This window comes from Trichechus manatus, unplaced genomic scaffold (genome assembly GCF_000243295.1).
Source record: "Trichechus manatus latirostris isolate Lorelei unplaced genomic scaffold, TriManLat1.0 scaffold00285, whole genome shotgun sequence".
Lineage (NCBI taxonomy): Eukaryota > Metazoa > Chordata > Mammalia > Sirenia > Trichechidae > Trichechus > Trichechus manatus.
Genome location: NW_004444221.1, coordinates 1,344,292 through 1,365,274, shown reverse-complemented (window position 1 = coordinate 1,365,274; position 20,983 = coordinate 1,344,292). Strand labels below are relative to the sequence as shown.

Below are 20,983 nucleotides of genomic sequence, written 5' to 3'. Positions count from 1 at the left end.
ATAAAAATAAAAAAGTAAAGTACAATAAAAAAAATTTTTTAAATTAAAAAAAAAATAACTTCCTTTCTATATAATAGCAATGAACAATCCAAAAATGAAATTAAGAAAACTATTTCATTCACAGTAGCAACAAAAAGATAAAATACTTAGGAATACATTTAACAAAAGAAGCATAAGACTTATATATTGAAAACTACAATACGCTGCTGAGATAAAGAAGACCAAAATAAGAGAAGTGACATTTCTTGTTCGTGGATTGGACTAATCACTATAGTTAAGATGACAATTTGCCCCAAATTGATCTATAGATGCAATACGATTTCTATCAAAATCCAGGCATGTTTTTTGTTTGTTTGTTTGTTTTTTAACAGAAATCCACAAGCTGATTCTAAAATTTATATGTAAATGCAAAGGACAAAGAAGAGTCAAATCATTTTTGAAAAAGAAAAAACTGGAAGACTAATATAGTTCCTGATTTCAAAGCTACAATAATCAAGACACTAATCAATGGAATAGAATTGAGAGTCCTGGTGTGGCAGAGGAATCTTATACTTTTGGTCAATTGATTTTTGACAAAAGCACCAAAGCAATTAAATGAAGAAAAGATATTCTTTTCGAGAAATTCAAAAGATGAATTTAGACCCTTATCTCATACCACACTTAAAAATTAATTCAAAATAGATCAGAGACCCAAAAATAAGAACTAAAACTAAAAACAGAAGAAAACATAAGAGAAAATCTTCATGACCTTGGGTGAGGCAAATAATTGTTAGTTATATGACACCATAAGCATGATTCATAAATGAAAAAATTAATAAATTTTACTTCATCAAAATCTAAAACTTGAGTTCTTCATGAGTTTTTACAGTAGTGGTTTCATTCAATATTTGTCCTTTATACAAAAAGACACAATCTTTGTTGGTTATGAGGGATGGGAGGGGTGGGGGGGAACACTAAATAGACAATAGAGTGGTAATTCTGGTGAAGGTTAAGACCGTACACAATACTGGGGAAGCATAATGTGTACAAGAAAAGGTCATGGAAGCCCCACAGACACATCCAAACTCTCTGAGGGACTGAACTGCTGGGCGGAGGGCTGTAGAGACCATGGTCTCAGGGAACATCTAGCTTAATTGGCATAACACTGTTTATAAAGAAAATGTTCTACATTCTACCTTGGTGAGTAGCATCTTGGGTATTAAAAGGCTGTGAGCAGCCATCTAAGATACTCCACTGGTTTCACCCCTTCGGGAGCAAGAGAGAATGAAGAAAACAAGATACAAGGGAAGGATTAGTCCAACGGACTAATGGACCACAACTACCACGGCCTCCACCAGACTGAGTCCAGTGCAACTAGATGGTGCCCGGCTACCACCACTGACTGCTCTGACAGGGACCACAACAGAGGGCCCCGGACAGAGCTGGAGAAAAATGTAGAACAAAATTCTAACTCATAAAAAAAGATGAGACTTACTGGCCTGACAGAGACTGGAGAAACCCCAAGTGTATGGCCCCCAGATACCCTTTTAGCTCAGTAATGAGGTCACTCTTGAGGTTCACTGTTCAGCCAAAGATTAGACAGCCCCATAAAACAAAATGAAACTAGAAGGCAGGAGGGTATAGGAAAGCTGGTAATAGGGAACCCAAGGTTGAGAAGGAACAGTGTTGACATGTCATGGGGTTGTTAACCAATGTCATAAAACAACATGTGTACTGCTTAATGAAAAACTATTTGTTTTGTAAACCTTCATCTAAAGTACAATTAAAAAAAAGCCTTAAAAAAAAATCTAAAACTTTTGCACTTCAAAAAGATACCATTAAGATGAAAAGAGTAAACATTTCACCAGAGATGCATGAATGGCTAGCAAGCACATGAAAAGATGCCGATATCACTAGTCATTAGGAAAATGCATACTAAAACCACAATGAAATACAACTATACACTGACTAGAATGGTTTAAATTTCAAAAGACTGCCAAGTGCTGGCAACAATGTGTTGCAATTGAAACTCTCATATATTGTGGTGAGAAAATATAAAATGGTATAAATGACTTTGGAAAACAGTTTGGCAGTTTCTTAAAAGACCCAAATATTTTCTGCTTTGAATTTTTTGTTAATATCATGTGTTTTCAGTAGAGGAATGTATGCTGAGTCATTAAGTGTGTTTAAATTTTGGGCTGGTAATACAGATTTTGAGAAATATTATGTGAAAATACATGATTTCTGGGAGCCCATCTGGCCCACTGGTCTTGGGTAGCAGGCTTTATTGTGGGGTGCCTTCCATTTGGGTACATGGGGCACCTCTGCTTTTGCCTAATACCTCAGCTATTTTGCTTCAGTGACTGTTTCTTTTGCCTTTCACCATTATACAAGTCCGCACTGGAGGGAAGCAAGTACTTTTAGAAGGAGAAGTATACTCCCAAGGAACTCCAGAGGCATAAAAAGTGGCTAAGATACAGTATGTTTGCTTAGTCACAAAGGGTTAAAAAGTTAAACATATCTACCATATGACCTAGTCGTTCCACTCGTAAGTGTTTACCCCAGAGAAATGAAAACATGTCCAAATAAAGACCTGTACATGAACTTTCATAGAAATTTATCTGGAATAGTCAAAAACTAAAACAAATTAAAACAAGTCAAATGTCCACCCACAAGTGAATTAATAAACTGTGCTATGCCCATACAATAGAATACTACTTAGCAAAAAAAGGAGTGAACTACCAATACACACAGCAAAATGGATGAATCTCAATTATTCTGAGTGACAGAAACAGACAAAAAGAGGAGAATATACTGAATGATACCATATATATAAAATTATGGAAAATACAAACTAATCTACAGTGACAGCAGAACAGTGGTTGCGGATGTGAGGAGAGAATGTAAAGCCACAGGTGGGAGGAATTACAAAGGTGCCCAAAGAAAGTACTAGGGATGATGAATAAGTTCATTACTTTGACATATGTCAAAACTTGTCAAAGCATACATTTTTAAATAAGTTCAGTTACTGTATGTCAATTTTACATTAATAAAGCTGTAAAAAAATGGATCTTGGGACAAAGAAGAAACAAAAAGAACTGCTATGTGGCTATTATAATTCTCCAGGAAAAAGACAGTGGTGGTGTAGACTGAGAACCCATTGAGATGGAAAAGTATGCAGACAGGCTTAAAGTTCACTTAGAAGACAGAATTGAAAACATTTTGTTGATGAAATGAATATTGGGAATGTGAAGGAAGGGAAGAAAGCAAGGACAACTCTTATTCTTTTGGCTTAAGCAACTGATTGAATAGTAGTGCCATTTACTAAAATGACGAAGGCTGGGACAGGATTACAGAGCCAAGGTTTCTCACTATGATTACCAAAAGTGTTCAAACTGGTTTTACAAGTTTAATGGAATTTAAAACAGTGAACCAGAGTTTATATACAGACATCTAGAAAATAAAAGCGGAATTCTGCTGTACCAACTACCACATATGTGAAAAAGAAAGCAACATATTTATGATACAGGAAAAAAAAAAAAACTAATACACGGAGAATATAAAATAGGTAAAAAACACCTTGGATCAAAATATTTTTTAAATAAATAAATGAAAGGTAGACGTACACATTAAAAAATAATTACTTAAACAACTATAATTAAATGCTACATTTTACATCTACTGAATTTTTTTTAGTTTTCCTAAAGTAGGTTTATATTTCTAACTAAAAATATTTGTGTCCATTAAAAATTAAGTAACTGAACGTATGCTACAGTTTTATTTCCTTCAGCATCTTTGCTTACCTGTTTAATCTTTCAAATAATGTTCCAAACTGTGCAGCTTTATATGATGAAATGGGAGCATCTTGACTTTCATTTAATTTGGGAAGCAAGGATCTCGAATAGTTAACATTACTGGGCTGAAAAAAAAAGGAAAAGAAACTGCCAAAATAGTAAATGTGCATATATACAAAATAAACTATTTACCATATAAAGGCCATTTAAGTGGAAGTAGAGCCAGAACGCTACTTAGAAGCAAGGATGGCGAGACTTCATCTCACATACTTTAGACATGTTATCAGGAAGTACCAGTCCCTGGAGAAGGACATCATGCTTGGTAAAGTACAGGATCAGCGAAAAAGAGGAAGACCCTTGAGAAGATGGATTGACACAGTGGCTGCAACAACGGGCTCAAGCATAATAATGATTGTGGGGATGGTGCAGGGCCAGGCAGTGTTTCTTTCTGTTGTATACAGCGTCGCTATGAGTCGGAACCGACTCGTTGGCACCTAACAACAACAACATCTATATTTAGGAGTCCCTGGGTGGCGCAAAGAGTTAAGCATTCAACTAGTAGCCAAAAGGTTGGCGGTTTAAACCCACCTAGAGATGCCTCAGAGGATAGGCCTGGCGATCTGCTTCTGAAAGGTCATAGTCCTGAAAACCCTATGGAGCCGTTCTACTTTTCACACATGGTGTTGCCAGAATCGACACCGTGGCGACCAACAACAACAACATTTTTTTTTTTAGTCTAAAAGAAAGTAATTGTAGTCCTTAGTGAAAAGAAAATAATTTTCTAACAATGAAACTAGTATCAGTATTTGAATGACTGTGAAAATAACAGAGTTGATTCTATGGTGAACTAACCATTTTTTGAGAGTTAAACAAGATACAAAAAACACCCAGAACAACCAAGATCTTGAGTAAATCAAAGTTAAATTGCTATGACAGGAAATAATAGTTTATTGAAATAAAACAGCTGAACTATCTCAGTTCTACCTTCACTGAGTACTTTTAGATTGCTACTTTAATCTTTCTGAATATCAATATTATTGAGTACAAAATGTTATGTGAAGACTGTAGGAGAAGCAGATAACTCATTTGTTAATGTGGAAGGTGCCATATAAAAGTAAGATATTATACTGACCCAACACTACTCCTATTCAACAATTATAATTTATATATGTAGTATATGTGATTTATAACCCATGACACAGAAATGAGATGTTCAAAGACAATCAATGAGAGAAATAGGAAAAAAGAGGGGGAATAAGGAAGAGGAAAAAGAAGTCTTAAAAAAATCCAAAATCAGAGTGAGCTGGTAATAAAGTCTGATACTACATCTTGGCCTCAGAAAGAGAGACAGTAACAGAGATGCAGAGATAAAGTCATCCCTTGAACTGAGAAAGAAATAAATCAAAAGAGAAGAGACTGTAATGTTACATATTAGTTCAATACTACATCCCTAGGGACCAATGAGCCCAAAACCACTTTTTCTTCCTAATCTTTTCTTTCAACTCATTTTCTTTTGTATAATTTCATTTTAATTTGTCTCTCTGTTCTTGAAATCCCTCCAAATAAGCTATTAAATACTTTCTTAATCCTTTACCATGTGACATTATGCCTGATCAATGGAATACCTTGGAAAGGGACATTAACCTCTCTTTTCTCTCTTCTGTCATAAATAGATACAACATTATTTACCTCTCTAAACACTAACCTGCAGTCTATAACATGATAACCAAGCAGGAAATTGTTTAAGTAGACATTACAGAAAGGTTTATTCTCTATCCCATATTAACAGTTTAACAGAGCAAAGATAAGATGTAAGCTGATTTGGAATACAAGTTTTTGTCTTATAAAATATAAACTGAATGGGCAATTGAATGTTTTTCACTGCATCATTCACAAATTATTGGGTCATTAAATTAATAAGGCTAACATATATCACTGAATATAATACTTCATTTTTCTCTTCTTTGTAAAACATAAAACATTTTAAATACTTTAATAAATTGAGCTATAATTATAAATTTATCTTCAAATATAAATTATAATATTTATATAATTATAACTTATAAGTTAGTTTAACTTACTATAATATTTATAAATTATCAACTATATGATTTATAAACTTTAAATATAATTAAAAATACACAGGAATCAAATCAGCTACATCTGTGGAAAGAGATGATGGAAAAGCTCAATATCAACAGTCAGAAAAAGGCCAGGGGCCAACTGTGGAACAGACCATCAATTGCTCATATGCAAGTTCAAGTCGAAGATGAGGAAAATTAGAACAATCCACGAGAGTCAAAATATGACCTTGACTATATCTCACCTGAATTTAGAGACCATCTCAAGAAAGATGTATTGAACACTAATAACCGAAGACCAGACAAGTTATGGAAGGACATCAAGGACATCATACATGAAGAAAGCCAAGAGGTCATTAAAAAGACAGGAAAGAAAGAAAAGACCAAAATGGATGTCAGAAGAGACTCTGAAACTTGTTCGTGAATGTCAAGTAGCTGAAGTAAATCAAAGAAATGATGAAGTAAAAGAGCTGAACAGAAGATTTCAAAGGGCAGCTCAAGAAGACGAAGTATTATAATGACACGTGCAAAGACCTGGAGTTAGAAACCAAAAGGGAAGAACACGCCCACTATTTCTCAAGCGGAAAGAACTGAAGAAAAAATTCAAGCCTCGAGTTGCAATCTGAAGGATTCTACAGGGAAAATATTAAATGACGCAGGACGCATCAAAAGAAGATAGAAGGAATAAACAGTCACTATACCAAAGAGAATTGGTCAACATTCAACCATTTCAGGAGGCAGCATGTAATCAGGAACCAATGGTACTGATGGAAGAGGTCCAAGTTGCACTGAAGTCACTGGCGAAAAACAACACCCCAGGAATTGACAGAATACCAACTGATGTATTTCAACAAACAGATGCAGCACTGGAAGTGCTCACTCATCCATGCCAAGAAATAATGGAAGACAGCTATCTGGCCAAATGACTGGAAGAGATTCATATTTATGCCTATTACAAAGAAAGGTGATTCAACTGAATGCTCAAACTATCAAACAATATTAATATCACACGCAAGTAAAATTTCATTGAAGATCAGTAAAAAGCAGTTGCAGCAGCACAACAACAGGTAACTGCCAGAAATTCAAGCCGGATTCAGAAGAGAACATGGAACTAGGATATCACTGCTGATGTCAGATGGATCCTGGCTGAAAGCAGAGAATACCAGAAAGATGTTTACCTGTGTTTTACTGACTATGCAAAGGCATTCGACTGTGTGGATCATAACAAACTATGGATAAAATTGCGAAGAATGGGAATTCCAAAACACTTAATTGTCCTCATGAGGAACACTTATGCAGATCAAGAGGCAGTCGTTAGAACAGAACAAGGGGATCCTGCGTGGTTTAAAGTCAGGAAAGGTGTGCATCAGGGTTGTATCCTTTCACCATATTCATTCAATCTGTATGCTGAACAAATAATCTTAGAAGCTGGACTACATGAAGAAGAAGGGGGTATCAAGACTGGAGGAAGACTCATTAACAACCTGTGTTATATAGGTGACACAACCTTGTTTGCTGAAAGTGAGGAGGACTTGAAGTACTTATTGATGAAGATCAAAGACCACATCCTTCAGTATGGATTACACCTCAACATAAAGAAAACAAAAATGCTCACAACTGGACCAATCAACAACATCATGATAAATAGAGAAAAGATTGAAGTTGTCAAGGATTACATTTTACTTCGATCCACAATCAACGCCCATGGAAACAGCAGTCAAGAAATCAAAAGATGCGTTGCACTGGGCAAATTTGCTGCAAAAAAGCTCTTTAAAGTGTTCAAAAGCAAAGATGTCACCTTGAAGACTAAGGTGTGCCTGACCCAAGCCATGGTGCTTTCAATCACCTATATGCTTGTGAAAGCTGGACAATGAATAAGGAAGACTGAAGAAGAATTGATGCCTTTGGATTATGATACTGGTGAAAAATACTGAATATACCACAGACTGCCAAAAGAATGAACAAATCTGTCTTGGAAGAAGTACAGCCAGAATGTTCCTTAGAAGCAAGGATGGCGAGACTACATCTCACATACTTTGGACATATTATCAGGAGGGATCAGTCCCTGGAGAAGGACATTATGCTAAGTAAAGCAGAGGGTCAGTGAAAAAGAGGAAGACCCTCAACGAGATGGATTGACACAGTGGCTGCAACAATGGGCTCAAGCATAAAAATGATTGTGAGGATGGTGCAGGACCGGGCAGTGTTTTGTTCTGTCGGACATGGCATCGCTATGAGTTGGAACCAACTTGACAGCACCTAACAACAACAAGGTCATATGTTTTAATATGATTATAAATAATGTAATTTACAAAATCATAAATTATAAATTTATCTATAAATTATAAGTAAATAAATAAATATCATATAAGGTCATTACATGCTAAAAATTGGAGAAATTCAAAACAAATCTTGATAACAAAACTATTTTCTTCATTATCATTACATATTACTATAGTAATCTTTAATAATTTTTCTCAAACTCTGTATAAATCTAGTAGAAGTTCACTTCTTGATATGTTCTGTACCAGATCTATTTCAGATAAAAAATATTTGAATGGTTTTCCATTTTTATCTCTAAAAAACAGTGATTGAACAACATTTTAATACTATGTATCTCTATCTATATAAATATATTTGTATAGTTTTAATTGAAGTACATATAAACAGTTGTCATCTGCCAAATCATAAAAAGAATCAAGCCATCACAACTCATACTTTAACAGACTACTATGAAATCACTGAGATTGCACATTACTATTCACAGGACCCCTTCCATATCTTGCGCATCAGGCTACCATGACATCACCAACTAGTCATTTACAATGAATTACACTATTATCAACTACCGTATGACATAAAATTATTTTCAATTATTGTACTGTCAATAATATTCTAAAAAGATGATAATTTCAAAGATCGTTTTAGAACATTCAGTTTTTGGATTCATAATCTTCTATAATGCAGAGAAATAAATTTTTGACCTACCCACTGCCGACCCAAACCCACTGCCATCAAGTCTATTCTGAATCATAGCAACCCTACAGGACAGAGTAGAACTGCCTCATAGGGTTTTCCTAGGCTGTAAATCTTTCCAAAAACAGACTGCCACATCTTTCTCCAGCAGACCAGCTCGTGGGTTCGAACTGCCAACATTCTGGTTAGCAGCTGATTACTTTTAACCACTGCAACACAAAGGCTCCTCTTTTAACCTAAGGGGAGTTATTATATTTAACTGATCTCCTAATTTGGTTACACCTATAGCAATTCACAACTTACATTTATTAAATCTATAAAAAGAGAAAAAATATCATATCACGAAAATATAAGATGCTAAAAATTAATGATTCAAAGTTACCTGCTCGTTTTGCTTTTTTTCATATGCAACGTTCCAAGGACTAGGTGTTATTTGGGGAGTGAAATTTTGTTTTGGAATACGACTGTCAGAAGACAATTCTGCTGAAAGAGATGGTGGAGAGAATCTGCAGTTTTCTATTCTGTTGAACTGAGGTTCGGACATACTACATGAGTCCATAACTTGTGATGACTATATGAAAGGAGATACAAACATTTAAAATACAAAATATGTAAATTGGAGAAAAAGAAAGTCAAAACACTGAAATTAAAATAAGTAAAAAGGTAAGGAGTTGCAACAGAAAAATTCTCAAGGGAAGGCAAGTCATCAGTAATTGACAGGATATATCAAAATGAGAGAGGTTATCAACTAAGGTTATATTTAAGAACTCCTTTTCTATCTGCCCTTTTCCACAACTGCTTCCTTTCACTCTCAAACTCCACTCCTGCATATTATAGCCAGCTCCTAATGACAAGAAATCTGAGTTTCATTAATCCACAATTCAGGGGGAAGAATTTCTAAAAGATTTTAATTTTAGTATTATTGCCTTTATCTTTCTGATCTAGTTTTACTCTGGAAATTCAAAGAAAAGAGAGGATAGTTAATAATATGGGATTGGACCTTAAGCAAAATTTCAAGCTTTTATTCACAATTTATATATTTTTTAATCAATTAAAATTTAATTTGTTATATTTTAAAGGAAAAAATAACCTGGGGATTAATGTGAGAACTAAACATCACAATTTGATATAGAATAAAATAATCTGGTCCTATCTTTGAAAAGACGAATTGCTCAATAATCACATGAGCTCAAAATAAGAATCCCCAAGTGAGTGGCCCTTTGGGGCTCATCAGATACCAGTAGAATCAAATGTTATGCATACATAAGCCTGGTCTACATTACCAGTACTCCAAAATGTTTCTCGTAACAACCTATTAAGGTGTTCTGAAGGTATAAGCTCCTTACCTTGAAAAGCTTTAAAAAGAATTGTTTTAAAGACTGTAAGAATCATGCAAAAGAAAATTACTAATTTTTCCCAATATTCAAAAATTTAGACCACTTTGTGGCATGTCATGATTGTTAAAATAATGGCCCCATATAATACTATAATTTTTAAAAATAATCTCACCTGAACTGAACCAAGTTCTTCCTTGCTGCCTAGTCTTTGACAGTATATACTAATGTGAAGAAAAAAATTAAGATTAAAAATACAGACGGCACGGTCATAATATTGCTAAGTTTCATAAAAATTATATGAATACTGGACATAGAAATTTCTATAATATGGGAAGTCAAACTGTGTGTAAAACAGTACCAACACTAGGCCATTTAATTAAGGCCTTAATTTTACAATACTGCTAAAAGCTAAACAAAAACTGGAGCTAGAAGGGAAGCCCCTTGTACATTTTTCAACAAACAAAAGTGTTGATAACGATCAGTTTAAATACCTAATAATATAAAACTTAGCTAAAACCTACTTGTTTTCTGTATCATCAAGGCAGAGTTTAGACGGAACACAGTTAGGTGACATTGGAAGTTCCAAATCATGCTTTCTCAGGGGCAATTTTATGTCTCTATTCATGTTCACATGGATTGGTTTTCTCACAGTTTCTATAATGAAAAAATTTATAATTATAGTTAAAAATAAGAATAATAAGATCTTTTAAAAGCATTGCTTGGTATATCATGTTCATTAAATAAATGTGCCTCTTAGAACTTTTACTAAACCTATATTCTATATATACTAGAAGAATGCATTGAAGTACCAACAATTATTGCAGATAATTCAAAAATCTTTTTCTTTATAATCTTACATTCTCCTCATAAAAGGGGCCTTACTAATTCAGTTCTACTTCTTTTTTCCTTCCTCCAAGACTTCCCTGTCTCCCAGACAGTATCAAGTGCTGTTATACATTCCCATGACCCTAGGTATTTTCTCTGTTACAGCACTTAACACACTTGATTGTACTTGATTAATTCACTCTTTTTTTCTGTTCAGTACTTTTCGCTAATTTTCTTTTCTGGAAAATGCTTTTTATACCCACCTTAATTATACAGTTCAAGTGGGTACTTCCTATCTTTTTTATAAAACCCTGCCTCTCCGGACAAAATAATTAGTATAGGGGTAGCCATCTGACCCAAGAGGGACCAATAATAGTATCCCATACCTCTGGTTATAGGTAATTGTTCCACTGCTGGCACCTGGCACTAGTAGGTCAAATCAACAGCCTTTCAACGGAATTTAAAAATTGGGAACCAGAGAAACAACTCTCGGTCTTTCCTTGGTGGCAAAACTAGCAGAGATGAGCAATGGAAGTTTCCTGAGGCCACATTTTGAGTCCCACTGATGAAGACAGTCTGAGAGGATAAAGCTAATATCTGAGGTGAGAGAGAATCCTGGTAGTACTCAAGTCCCTAATTCAAGTTGCCTCTGAGGCCCAACTGCACTATTGCCTTTCCTTTTAGTTAAGTAAGGAAATGTATTCCTTTTTTTAATCTCTGTCATGAAATTAATTTCTGTCTCATGTTACCATGAGTCCTGAGTAATAAAATCTTGCTTTCTATTGTTTCCACCACTCAAGACAGTACTTATGGAAGGTACTCAATAAGCATATGTTGAATGAATGAATGAAAGAAAAGAAAGTGAAGAAGTAAGGGGATAAATAAAGGTAAATACATTAAACATTTACAACAAAAAGTTTTATTCTCAAAGTCTACGAAAACATATTTACTCTAATTAATGTATAGCTAAATTTTCTGTGTAAATTGTCATCTATGGAGAGAGAGACAAAAATGGCAGAGAAAGGAAAAGAGGAGATATTAACAAGACTATGATCAATTTCTATCCCTCTTCATGAAGTGTCTTGTTTATTAAGCTCTCATTTTAGGATTCGTTTTAAAAATTAAATATCAAACCCAAGTCCCCTTGAGAAAGAAAAGATAAATAACTCTGATTAAATGTTTTATTTACTTGAAGAATTCAAATACAGGCCAAAATGGACTTTATTAAGAAGTATTAGACTACTATAGTTAACATCTCAGCAATGCCTAAGAAATAATTCAAGTTGTGAGATAGTAAGTTAATCACTGAGACAAAAATACTTTAAGCTTCTCTCTTAGAATAAGCTCTCTAAACAGAGTAAGATATTACAGATGTTTATTCTCTGATCTTTAGCTAAGCTTTGATGACATCTGCCTACATGGAATGATGTAATAACTGAAACAACTGCACTCTAATAAGTTTAACTATATCTTGTAAAATTAATCTTATATAGTGACACATATACATACCTAAAAATAAAAATAAATCCATTAAGCAATATAAGATTTTAAGCAAAAATTAGCTAAGCTTCTAACTTACAGGGGCAACCAAATTTTAAAATTAGTTTATTTTCCATATTTTTTGAATTCTAAGCTTATAAACTTATTAAAAAGTTGAAAGTTATTATGACTGCATTAGTGTCAAAATAATACGCTATTAGAAAGACTTACCAGACATTTCCTTCTTGCAAGATATCTGATTTACTATATACAGGTTAAGAAGGTCTAAACTGACAGCAGAATTTTTGGCAGGGGATAAAACTCCCAGTAACTTCATTCTTGATTTTAACCTTTTCTTTTCAAAATATTCCTAAAAGGATTAAAAATTTTAAAAGAATTATTTCAGCAACCATACAGCTTCAGGTAGAATCAGAAATAATAAAAAAATCAATAATGCTATTAAATCATTTACTTGATATTTTTATATTTTGTGATACTACATTTATATGCCTATATATATAAATTATAATCAATCATAATAACTTGTATTTTCCCTAAACACTCTAAATTTCACAGCCTCTCAGAATCTTTCTTTAGTTAACATAATATCTTTAAGCAGAACTTTAAAAGCTATTCCTAGGTCCCAAAAGATTAGAAATTATGTTTGTAGAAATCTGATGACACTTCTTAGTTCAATCAAGTATACAAGACCAAATGGGCAACAGCTGCCCAAAAGCAAAGACGAGAAGGCAAAAAGGGACAGGAAAACTGGACAAACTGACACGGGGAACCCATGGTGTAAAGGGAAAGGGAGAGAGTGCTGACACACTGTGCGGATTGCAACCAATGTCACAAAACTATTTGTGTACAAATTTTTGAATGAGAAACTAATTTGTGTTATAAACTTTCACCTAAAGCACAATAAAATTAAAGAAAAAAAAAAATTACACACTGAACCAGCGTGCAGATGGGTTTGAGCCGAGGAGGAAGAGGACTCAAGCTATCAAGGGTACAGTGAGCATGGCCAGCGACAGATCTCGCTGTGCTTCGAAGAGTTTCAGACGGAAATGGTTTCCCGGATGATGTCCTTCCAGGCAATTTGCTACTGTCATACTTGGAAGGGGTCACTCTGTGGTCCCTGAGACACAACCTCAGGAAAGGGGGAAGAATAAACAAATAAATTAACAAGAAAATATCAGATTATGAAAAGAGTTATAAATTTTAAAAGGGGGGGGGTGGGATAGAAAATAACTGGAGGGTAGGGAGCTATTTAGAAGCAGTGATCAGAGAAAGCCAGTCTGAGGAGGAAATAGATAAACTGAGACCCAAATGTTGACAAGTCAGTCATGCAAATATCCTGAGGGAGACTTTTCCAGACAGAGGGAACAAGAGTGGGAGAAAGAAGATCAGTGCAGCTGAAATACAATGAAGAATGTCAAGTAGTAAGAAAAAAAGGGCAGAGAAGCAAGCAGGGTGCAGATCCTTCTGGTCCTCATAGGCTATGGTTAAACTGGATTTTATTCTAAAAGCAATGGAAAACAATTGGGGATTTTAAGCAGGGAGATGATAAAGAATTCTCACAGCACGATTAAAAAAAAAAAAAGATAAACTGAAAAATGTGCAAAATACTTGGAAAAGGAGGTTACAAAAGATGAAACCTGAATGAATCTCATTAGTAATCAAGGAAATCGAAACTAAAACTATAATGAGGCATCATTTCACTGAGTGTCCTCCATAATAATCGTCCCTTGTTTTTCTTTATAATTTTTCTACCTTGGAACATATCCTTAATTGATACTGTTTTATCTGTTTTGGAACTTCTTTATAAATGGAACCCTACTGTTTATGTTCTGTCAGTTGCTTCTTTTACTCAACATTGTTTCTGAGATTCATCAACATTGATTACAGGTAGTTAGTACATTTTCACTGCTGTACTATTACTTGGATATGCCACAATTTGTTTAACCATTCTACAGCTAATAGAAATTTGGGTTGTTCCTTTGCTTCCCTTTCTTCCTTTCCCTTTCCTTCCTTTCTCTCTTTTTTTTTTCTTTTTGGCTGTACAACAATGACTCAAGCCATTTTGTATTATGTCTTAAAGTACACATATGCAAGAATTTCTCTCAGATATGTACTGCTCAGTTGTAAGGTATGCATATGCTCAACTTTATTATTTAATGCAGTAAAAGTAATTAAAAACTGAAAAAAAGGAAATAGGAGATAGGTTATGAGGTGATTACAGCACTCCACGCAATAAATAATAGTGATTTAAACTAAGTTGCTAACAGAACAGCCAGTGAGAAGTAATTAGATTTGGGATGTATTTTGAAAGTAAAAAGACAGCAGGAATCCCCAATGACTTAAGTCTGCCTGAACCAAATGGTTGGCCAGCCAAGCTATCTACAAAGATGGAAAAGACTAAAGGAAGATGGCCCTTCATTTTCACATAACTGAATTATTACTCTTGGAAAAATACTTCAGTAGATGACTGTTCTCATAGGGCTAACACACATAAAAATATTTTTTCCTTACCTTTTGCTTTCTCCTTTCCTGCTTGATTAAAACCCTGGTCCTGAAAAGGAAAGCAAGATAACAAACATGAGTAAAGAAGTGGTCTCTAAAACAACTGCCACATTAGCTGAATTGAAGGCTTGGAATTAAAATCTAAAAGTGCAGTGATAATTCGATTATTTTCTGGAAAGAACTATGGAAATGTTCTTATAGTATATGATGTTGTTGTTGTTGTTAGGTGCAACACTGTCCAGTCCTGTGCCATCATCACAATTGCTGCTATGCTTGAGCCCATTCTTGCAGCCACTGTGTCAATCCATCTTGTTGAGGGTCTTCCTCTTTTCACTGATCCTCTACCAAGCATGATGTCCTTCTCCATGGACTGGTCCCTCATGAAAACATGTCCAAAGTATGTGAGATGAAGTCTTGCTATCCTCACTTCTAAAGAGCATTCTGGCTGTACTCCTTCCAAGAAAGATTTTTTGTTCTTCTGGCAGTCCATGGTATATTCAATATTCTTTGCCAACATCATAATTCAAAGGCATCAATTCTTCAGTTTTCCTTATTCATTGTCCAGCTTTCACATGCATAGAGGCAACTGAAAATACCATGGCTTGGGTCAGGCGCACCTTAGTCCTCAAAATGACATCTTTAGTATACGATGCTGCACAAAATTTTCTTAGGAAATTCAGGATCTAATAAGAAATACTCTATACTACGATAAAATAATTAAGCATAAAATAAATCCAAATTTTAAAGTCAAAATAAGAGAGATTAATGTATTTGAAAAAAGATGTATTGCTGAAACATTATCATATGCTAACAATACTCTTGGTCAACACTTCTATTTTCTTTGCCTTTCTTTGTATCTCAAAATTCCACCACAATCAATAGTGAATAGGGAGAAGAAGGTAGAAATCTATTTAGGATTTCAGAAGATGTTAAGTTTATTATTAGAGCAACTTCAGTTATATTAATATATCAGCTACATGTACTTGGAATCTCATATCTTTTTTAAAAAAAAAAACTTAGTCATTATTAATATACATCATAACTATGATACTTGTACCAAATTCAGCACTAAATCTCAATGACAGTGCAGTATTTAATGGTTGCAAAATATGTGCTCTATTAATAATAGTGGAATGCTATCAAATATTCATGAAAACATAAGCAGAGTTGTACAAAATATCTTTCAGATATGCATGAAACTATGGTCTCAAATTCAAGATTTGTACAAGAATTATAAGTAAAACTGACAAAATATGTCTTAGCTATGTGAAATCATGGAATAATAATAAAAAAAAATGCCAATAATCAGTACTATGTATCTTGCACCCATTCTAAATACTTTAGATACTTTACATGTATAAACCCATTTAATCTCCACAGCAACTCTATAAGGTAGGTTCTATTTTACTGTTAAGGAAACTAAAGCACAGAGAGGTTAAGTAACTTGCCCAAGGTCACGATGCTAATAAGTAGTAGAGTCAGGATTCAAATCAGGGAAGTCTAATTTCAGCGTTTTTAACTACTGCATTATTCTTTATACTGCCTCTCAAGTACGTCAACTGAGAATTAACAAAGCTGTTTATTTTTGCCAATGATTTTCAGAAACTACACAAATGAGTTACTGAAAACCCTCAGAGTTTTGCCACTTATTGAACTTGTTCTTTAACATATTTCACAATGTTTTTGTTTTAATTAGAGCCCTGGTGCCGCAGTGCTTAAGAGTTTGGCTGCTAACCAAAAGGTCGGCAGTTTGAATTCACCAGCCGCTCCTTGGAAACCCTATGGGGCAGGTCTACTCTGTCCTACAGGGTTGCTATGAGTCAGAATCAACACGATGGCAACGGGTTTGGTTTTTGCCTTAATTGACCATTTTGAGTTCATTAAGCAAAGAATCCAATCAATTCTGTTGCATACAGCATCACAAGTAAAAAGCTGACATTCAAATATTACAAAAGAAAAAGGAAAGAAATTACATTTCCTTGATTTATCAAAGGTTAAGCTGGAGAAGACATTAGAGATTAGTAGATTATTCTCCATTGATTTAAAAATAGCAAAACAGTTGCTTCTGATGGTTTGTCTAAGCTAATATTAAAAATAAAACAGGAATGATTGGAGAACATATCTCCTAAATAATAGGAGAAATTAGCTGGAATTTTATTTCTGACAAAAATAAACTACAAAAAGAAAAAGTTGCACGTAATTAAAAGGGCTTGCCAAATATAAAATGCAAATCCCCAGAAGTCATTTGCTAAAAGCATTCTATATTGACTACTGCAATATTAAATATGTAGTCAACTTCTATAATTATATTTTATAAGGTCTCTTTGATTTTATGCAAATGCTCTCCAATATATTTTACTACATGGGTAACGAGCTGCTATTGGGTTAATTCTGATTCATGGAGACCCTATGCATGTCAGAGTAGAACTATGCTCCATAGGGATTACACTACATGGATAATTACTCTAAAAACACAGCTCCAATTACAGCTAAGGGACATGAACAAAATAATTTCAACAACTGCCTCAGAAGAAAGGCCTGGTGATCTATGTCCAAAAAATTAGCCATTGGAAACCCTATGGAGCACAGTTCTACTCTGACACACATGGGGTCTCCATGAATCGGAACGTTCTGGGGTGGCCATAGGCTGATTCCAACTTGGCGGCAACTGGTTTACTCAATGACAGTGGCAGTTCAGTAGTAGAATTCCTACCTTCTATGTAGGAGACCAGGGTTCGACTTCTGGCCAATGTACCTCATGTGCAGCCACTACCTTTCAGTGAAGGCTTGTATGTTGCCATGAGGCTGAACAGGTTTCAGTGGAGAGTCTATACTAAGACAAACTAGGAAGAAAGGTCTGGTGATCTACTTCTGAAAATCAACCAGTGGCAGCCCTATGGATCACAATGGTCCAACCTGCAACCCATCATGCAGACACAGCAAGACACAGGAGCGTTTCATTCTGTTACACAGAAGGTGCCATGAATCAGGGGCCAACTCGATGGCAGCTAACAATAACCAAATAAAAAAAAAGGGCATCTGGCCTCACATTAAAGAACTTCCACAGTCTGGCCCCAACTTAGCTTCAGTTTTGTTTTCCGTTCTTCTTCCACTTTATGTACTTCAAAACACCAACCTAACTAAAATACATGCTTTTCTTATCTATGTTATTGGGCACTTTTCCTAACATATCTTCATATTTAGCGCTTTTAATGCCTTTAAGACCCCATTCAAGTGCCAATTTCTTCATAAAGTTTACATGTACTTTATAAAAAATAAGTTTAATTGGGAGCCCTGGTGGCGTAGTGGTTAAGAGCTCAGCTGCTAACCAAAAGGTCGGCAGTTCAAATCCACTAGCCACTCCTTGGAAACCCTATGGGACAGTTCTACTCTGTCCTATAAGGTCACTATTAGTTAGAACCAACTCAACTGCACCTAACAACAACAACAACAACAAAGTTTAATTGATTCTCTAATTTTGGCCTTTAAATTTAAATTACCAGAAAATTTGGGGGTAGGGAAGGTGGGATGAGGTTCACCTTTTTGTTTTATTTTTTGCTTTTCAATATACTTTATTTTTTATTGTACTTTAGATGAAGGTTTACAGAACAAATACTTTCTCATTAAACAGTCAGTACATGTATTGTTTTATGACATTGGTTAACAACCCCACGACATTTCAACACTCTCCCTTCTCAACATTGGAGGACCTTTTTTTCTAGTGAAAATATACATAGCCAAAGATACACCATTTCAAAACTTTCTACATGTGCAATTCAGCGACACTGATTACACCCTTCCAGTTGTGCTGCTATTCTCACTATCCTTTTCCAAATTATTCCATCGCAATTATCTTCAACTCACTGACCCCTAGGCTTCCCATCAAACGTTTTGAGTTGCTGTTGTCAATTTGATCTCACATAGATAATTCTTTTTTTTTTTTCATACTTCAGATGAAGGTTTACAGAATAAATAGTTTCTTATTAAATAGTACACACATTACCCTATGACAATAGTCAACAACCCCACAACATGTCAGCATTGTCCCTTCTCAAACTTGGGTTCCCTATCACCAGCTTTCTTCTCCCCTCCTGCCTACTAGTCCTTTTCCCTGGACTGCTGTGCCTCATTAGTCCCATTTTGTTATATGAGGCTGTCCAATCCCCAGCTGAATAGTGAACCTTGGGAGTGACTTCACCACTGGGCTAAAAGGGTGTCCAGAGGCCATACACTCGGGGTTTCTCCATCTATCAGGCAAGTAAATCTAGTCTTTTTTTGTGAGTCGGAATTCTGTTCTACATCCTTACCCAGTTCTGTCCCGGACCCTCTGTTGCGATCCCGGTCAGAGCAGTCACTGGTGGTAGCCAGGCACCATCTAGCTGACTGGACTTAGTCTGGTGGAGGCCATGGTAGCTGTAGTCCACTAGTCCTCTGGACTAATCTTTTCCTTGTAACCTGTTCTCTTCATTCTCCCTTGCTCCCGAAGGAGACCAGTGGAGTATCTTAGATGTCTACTCACAGGCTTTTAAGACCCCAGATGCTACTCACCAAGTAGAATGTAGAACACTGTTTTTATAAACTATATTATGCTGATTGAGCCAGATGTTCCCCGAGACCATGGTCCCCACAGCCCTCTGCCCAGCAGTTCAGTCTCTCAGGGAGTTTAGATGTGTCTATGGAGCTTCCATGACCTTTCCTTGTATAAGTTGTGCTGGCTTCCCCAGTATTGTGTACTTTCTTACCCTTCACCAAAGTTACCACTTATCTATCGTCTATTTAGTTCCCCCCAACCCCTCCTATCCCTCATAACCAACAAAGATTGTTTCTTTTTGTGTGTAAACTTTTACATGAGTTTTTACAGTAGAGGTCTCATTTTGTCCTTTTGCGATTGACTTATTTCACTCAGCGTAATGTCCTCCAGTTTTATTCATGTTATGAAATGCTTCACAGATTCATCATCGCTCTTTATCATTGCATAATACTCCATTGTGTGTATGTACCATAGATTGTTTATCCATTCATCTGTTCATGGGCATCTAGGTTGATTGCATCTTTTTGCTATTGTGAACAGTGCTGCAATGAATATGGGTGTGCATGTCTATTCGTGTGACGGCTCTTATTTCTCTAGGATATATTTCTAGGAGTGGGACTGCTGGATCATATGGTATTTCTTTTATAGCTTTTTATACCTTTCTTTTATAGCTTTCGTCATATCATTTTCCAAAATGGTTGTATCATTATGCATTCCCACCAGCAGTGCATAAGAATTCTGATCTCCCTACAGCCTCTCCAACATTTGTTATTTCCAGTGTTTTTGATTTGTGCTAGTAATGCCAGGGTGAGATGGTATCTCATTGTGGTTTTAATTTGCATTTCTCTAATGGCTAGTGATCACGAGCATTTCCTCATGTGTCTGTTGGCTGCCTGAATGTCTTCTTTGGTGAAGTGTCTGTTCATTTCCTTTGGCTATTTTTAATTGGGTTTTTGTCTTTTTGTTGCAGAGGTGTTGGATTTTCTTGTAGATTATGGAGATTAGACCTTTGTCTAACTCGTAATGTCCAAAAATTTTTTCCCAGTCTGTAGGTTCTCTTTTTACTCATTTGGTGAAGTCTTCTGATGTGCATAAGTGTTTAATTTTTAGAAGACCCCAGTTATCTAGCTTATCTTCTGGAGTTTGCGAGTTGTTGGTTATGGTTTGTAGCCTGTTGATGCCGTGTATTAGGACCTCTAGCGTTGATCCTATTTTTTCTTTTATGAACTCTATAGATTTTGGCTTTATATTTAGGTCTTTGATCCATTTTGAATTACTTTTTGTGTATGTTGTGAGGTATGGGTCCTGTTTCATTTTTTTTGCAGATGGACATCCAGTTTTGCCAGCACCATTTGTTAAAAAGACTGTCTGTTCCCCATTTGATGGACTTTGGGCCTTGTCGAAGATCAGGTGACCGTAGGTGGATGGATTTACATCTGGGTTCTCAATTCTGTTCCA

The 20,983-nt window shown here is 35.3% G+C and overlaps 1 protein-coding gene across 1 annotated transcript in view; it reads right to left on the bottom strand.

The window, feature by feature from the left end:
• Window positions 1-20,983, bottom strand: part of REDIC1 (regulator of DNA class I crossover intermediates 1) — a 93,394-nt gene that overhangs the window by 38,178 nt on the left and 34,233 nt on the right. The window contains exons 2-7 of the mRNA XM_004390130.1: window positions 15,004-15,043; window positions 12,703-12,841; window positions 10,689-10,821; window positions 10,340-10,388; window positions 9,213-9,401; window positions 3,783-3,898 (exon numbers count right to left, since the gene is read on the bottom strand). Of these exons, the coding sequence (XP_004390187.1) occupies window positions 3,783-3,898; window positions 9,213-9,401; window positions 10,340-10,388; window positions 10,689-10,821; window positions 12,703-12,841; window positions 15,004-15,043 (666 nt within the window). The remainder of the gene's footprint in view (window positions 1-3,782; window positions 3,899-9,212; window positions 9,402-10,339; window positions 10,389-10,688; window positions 10,822-12,702; window positions 12,842-15,003; window positions 15,044-20,983) is intronic.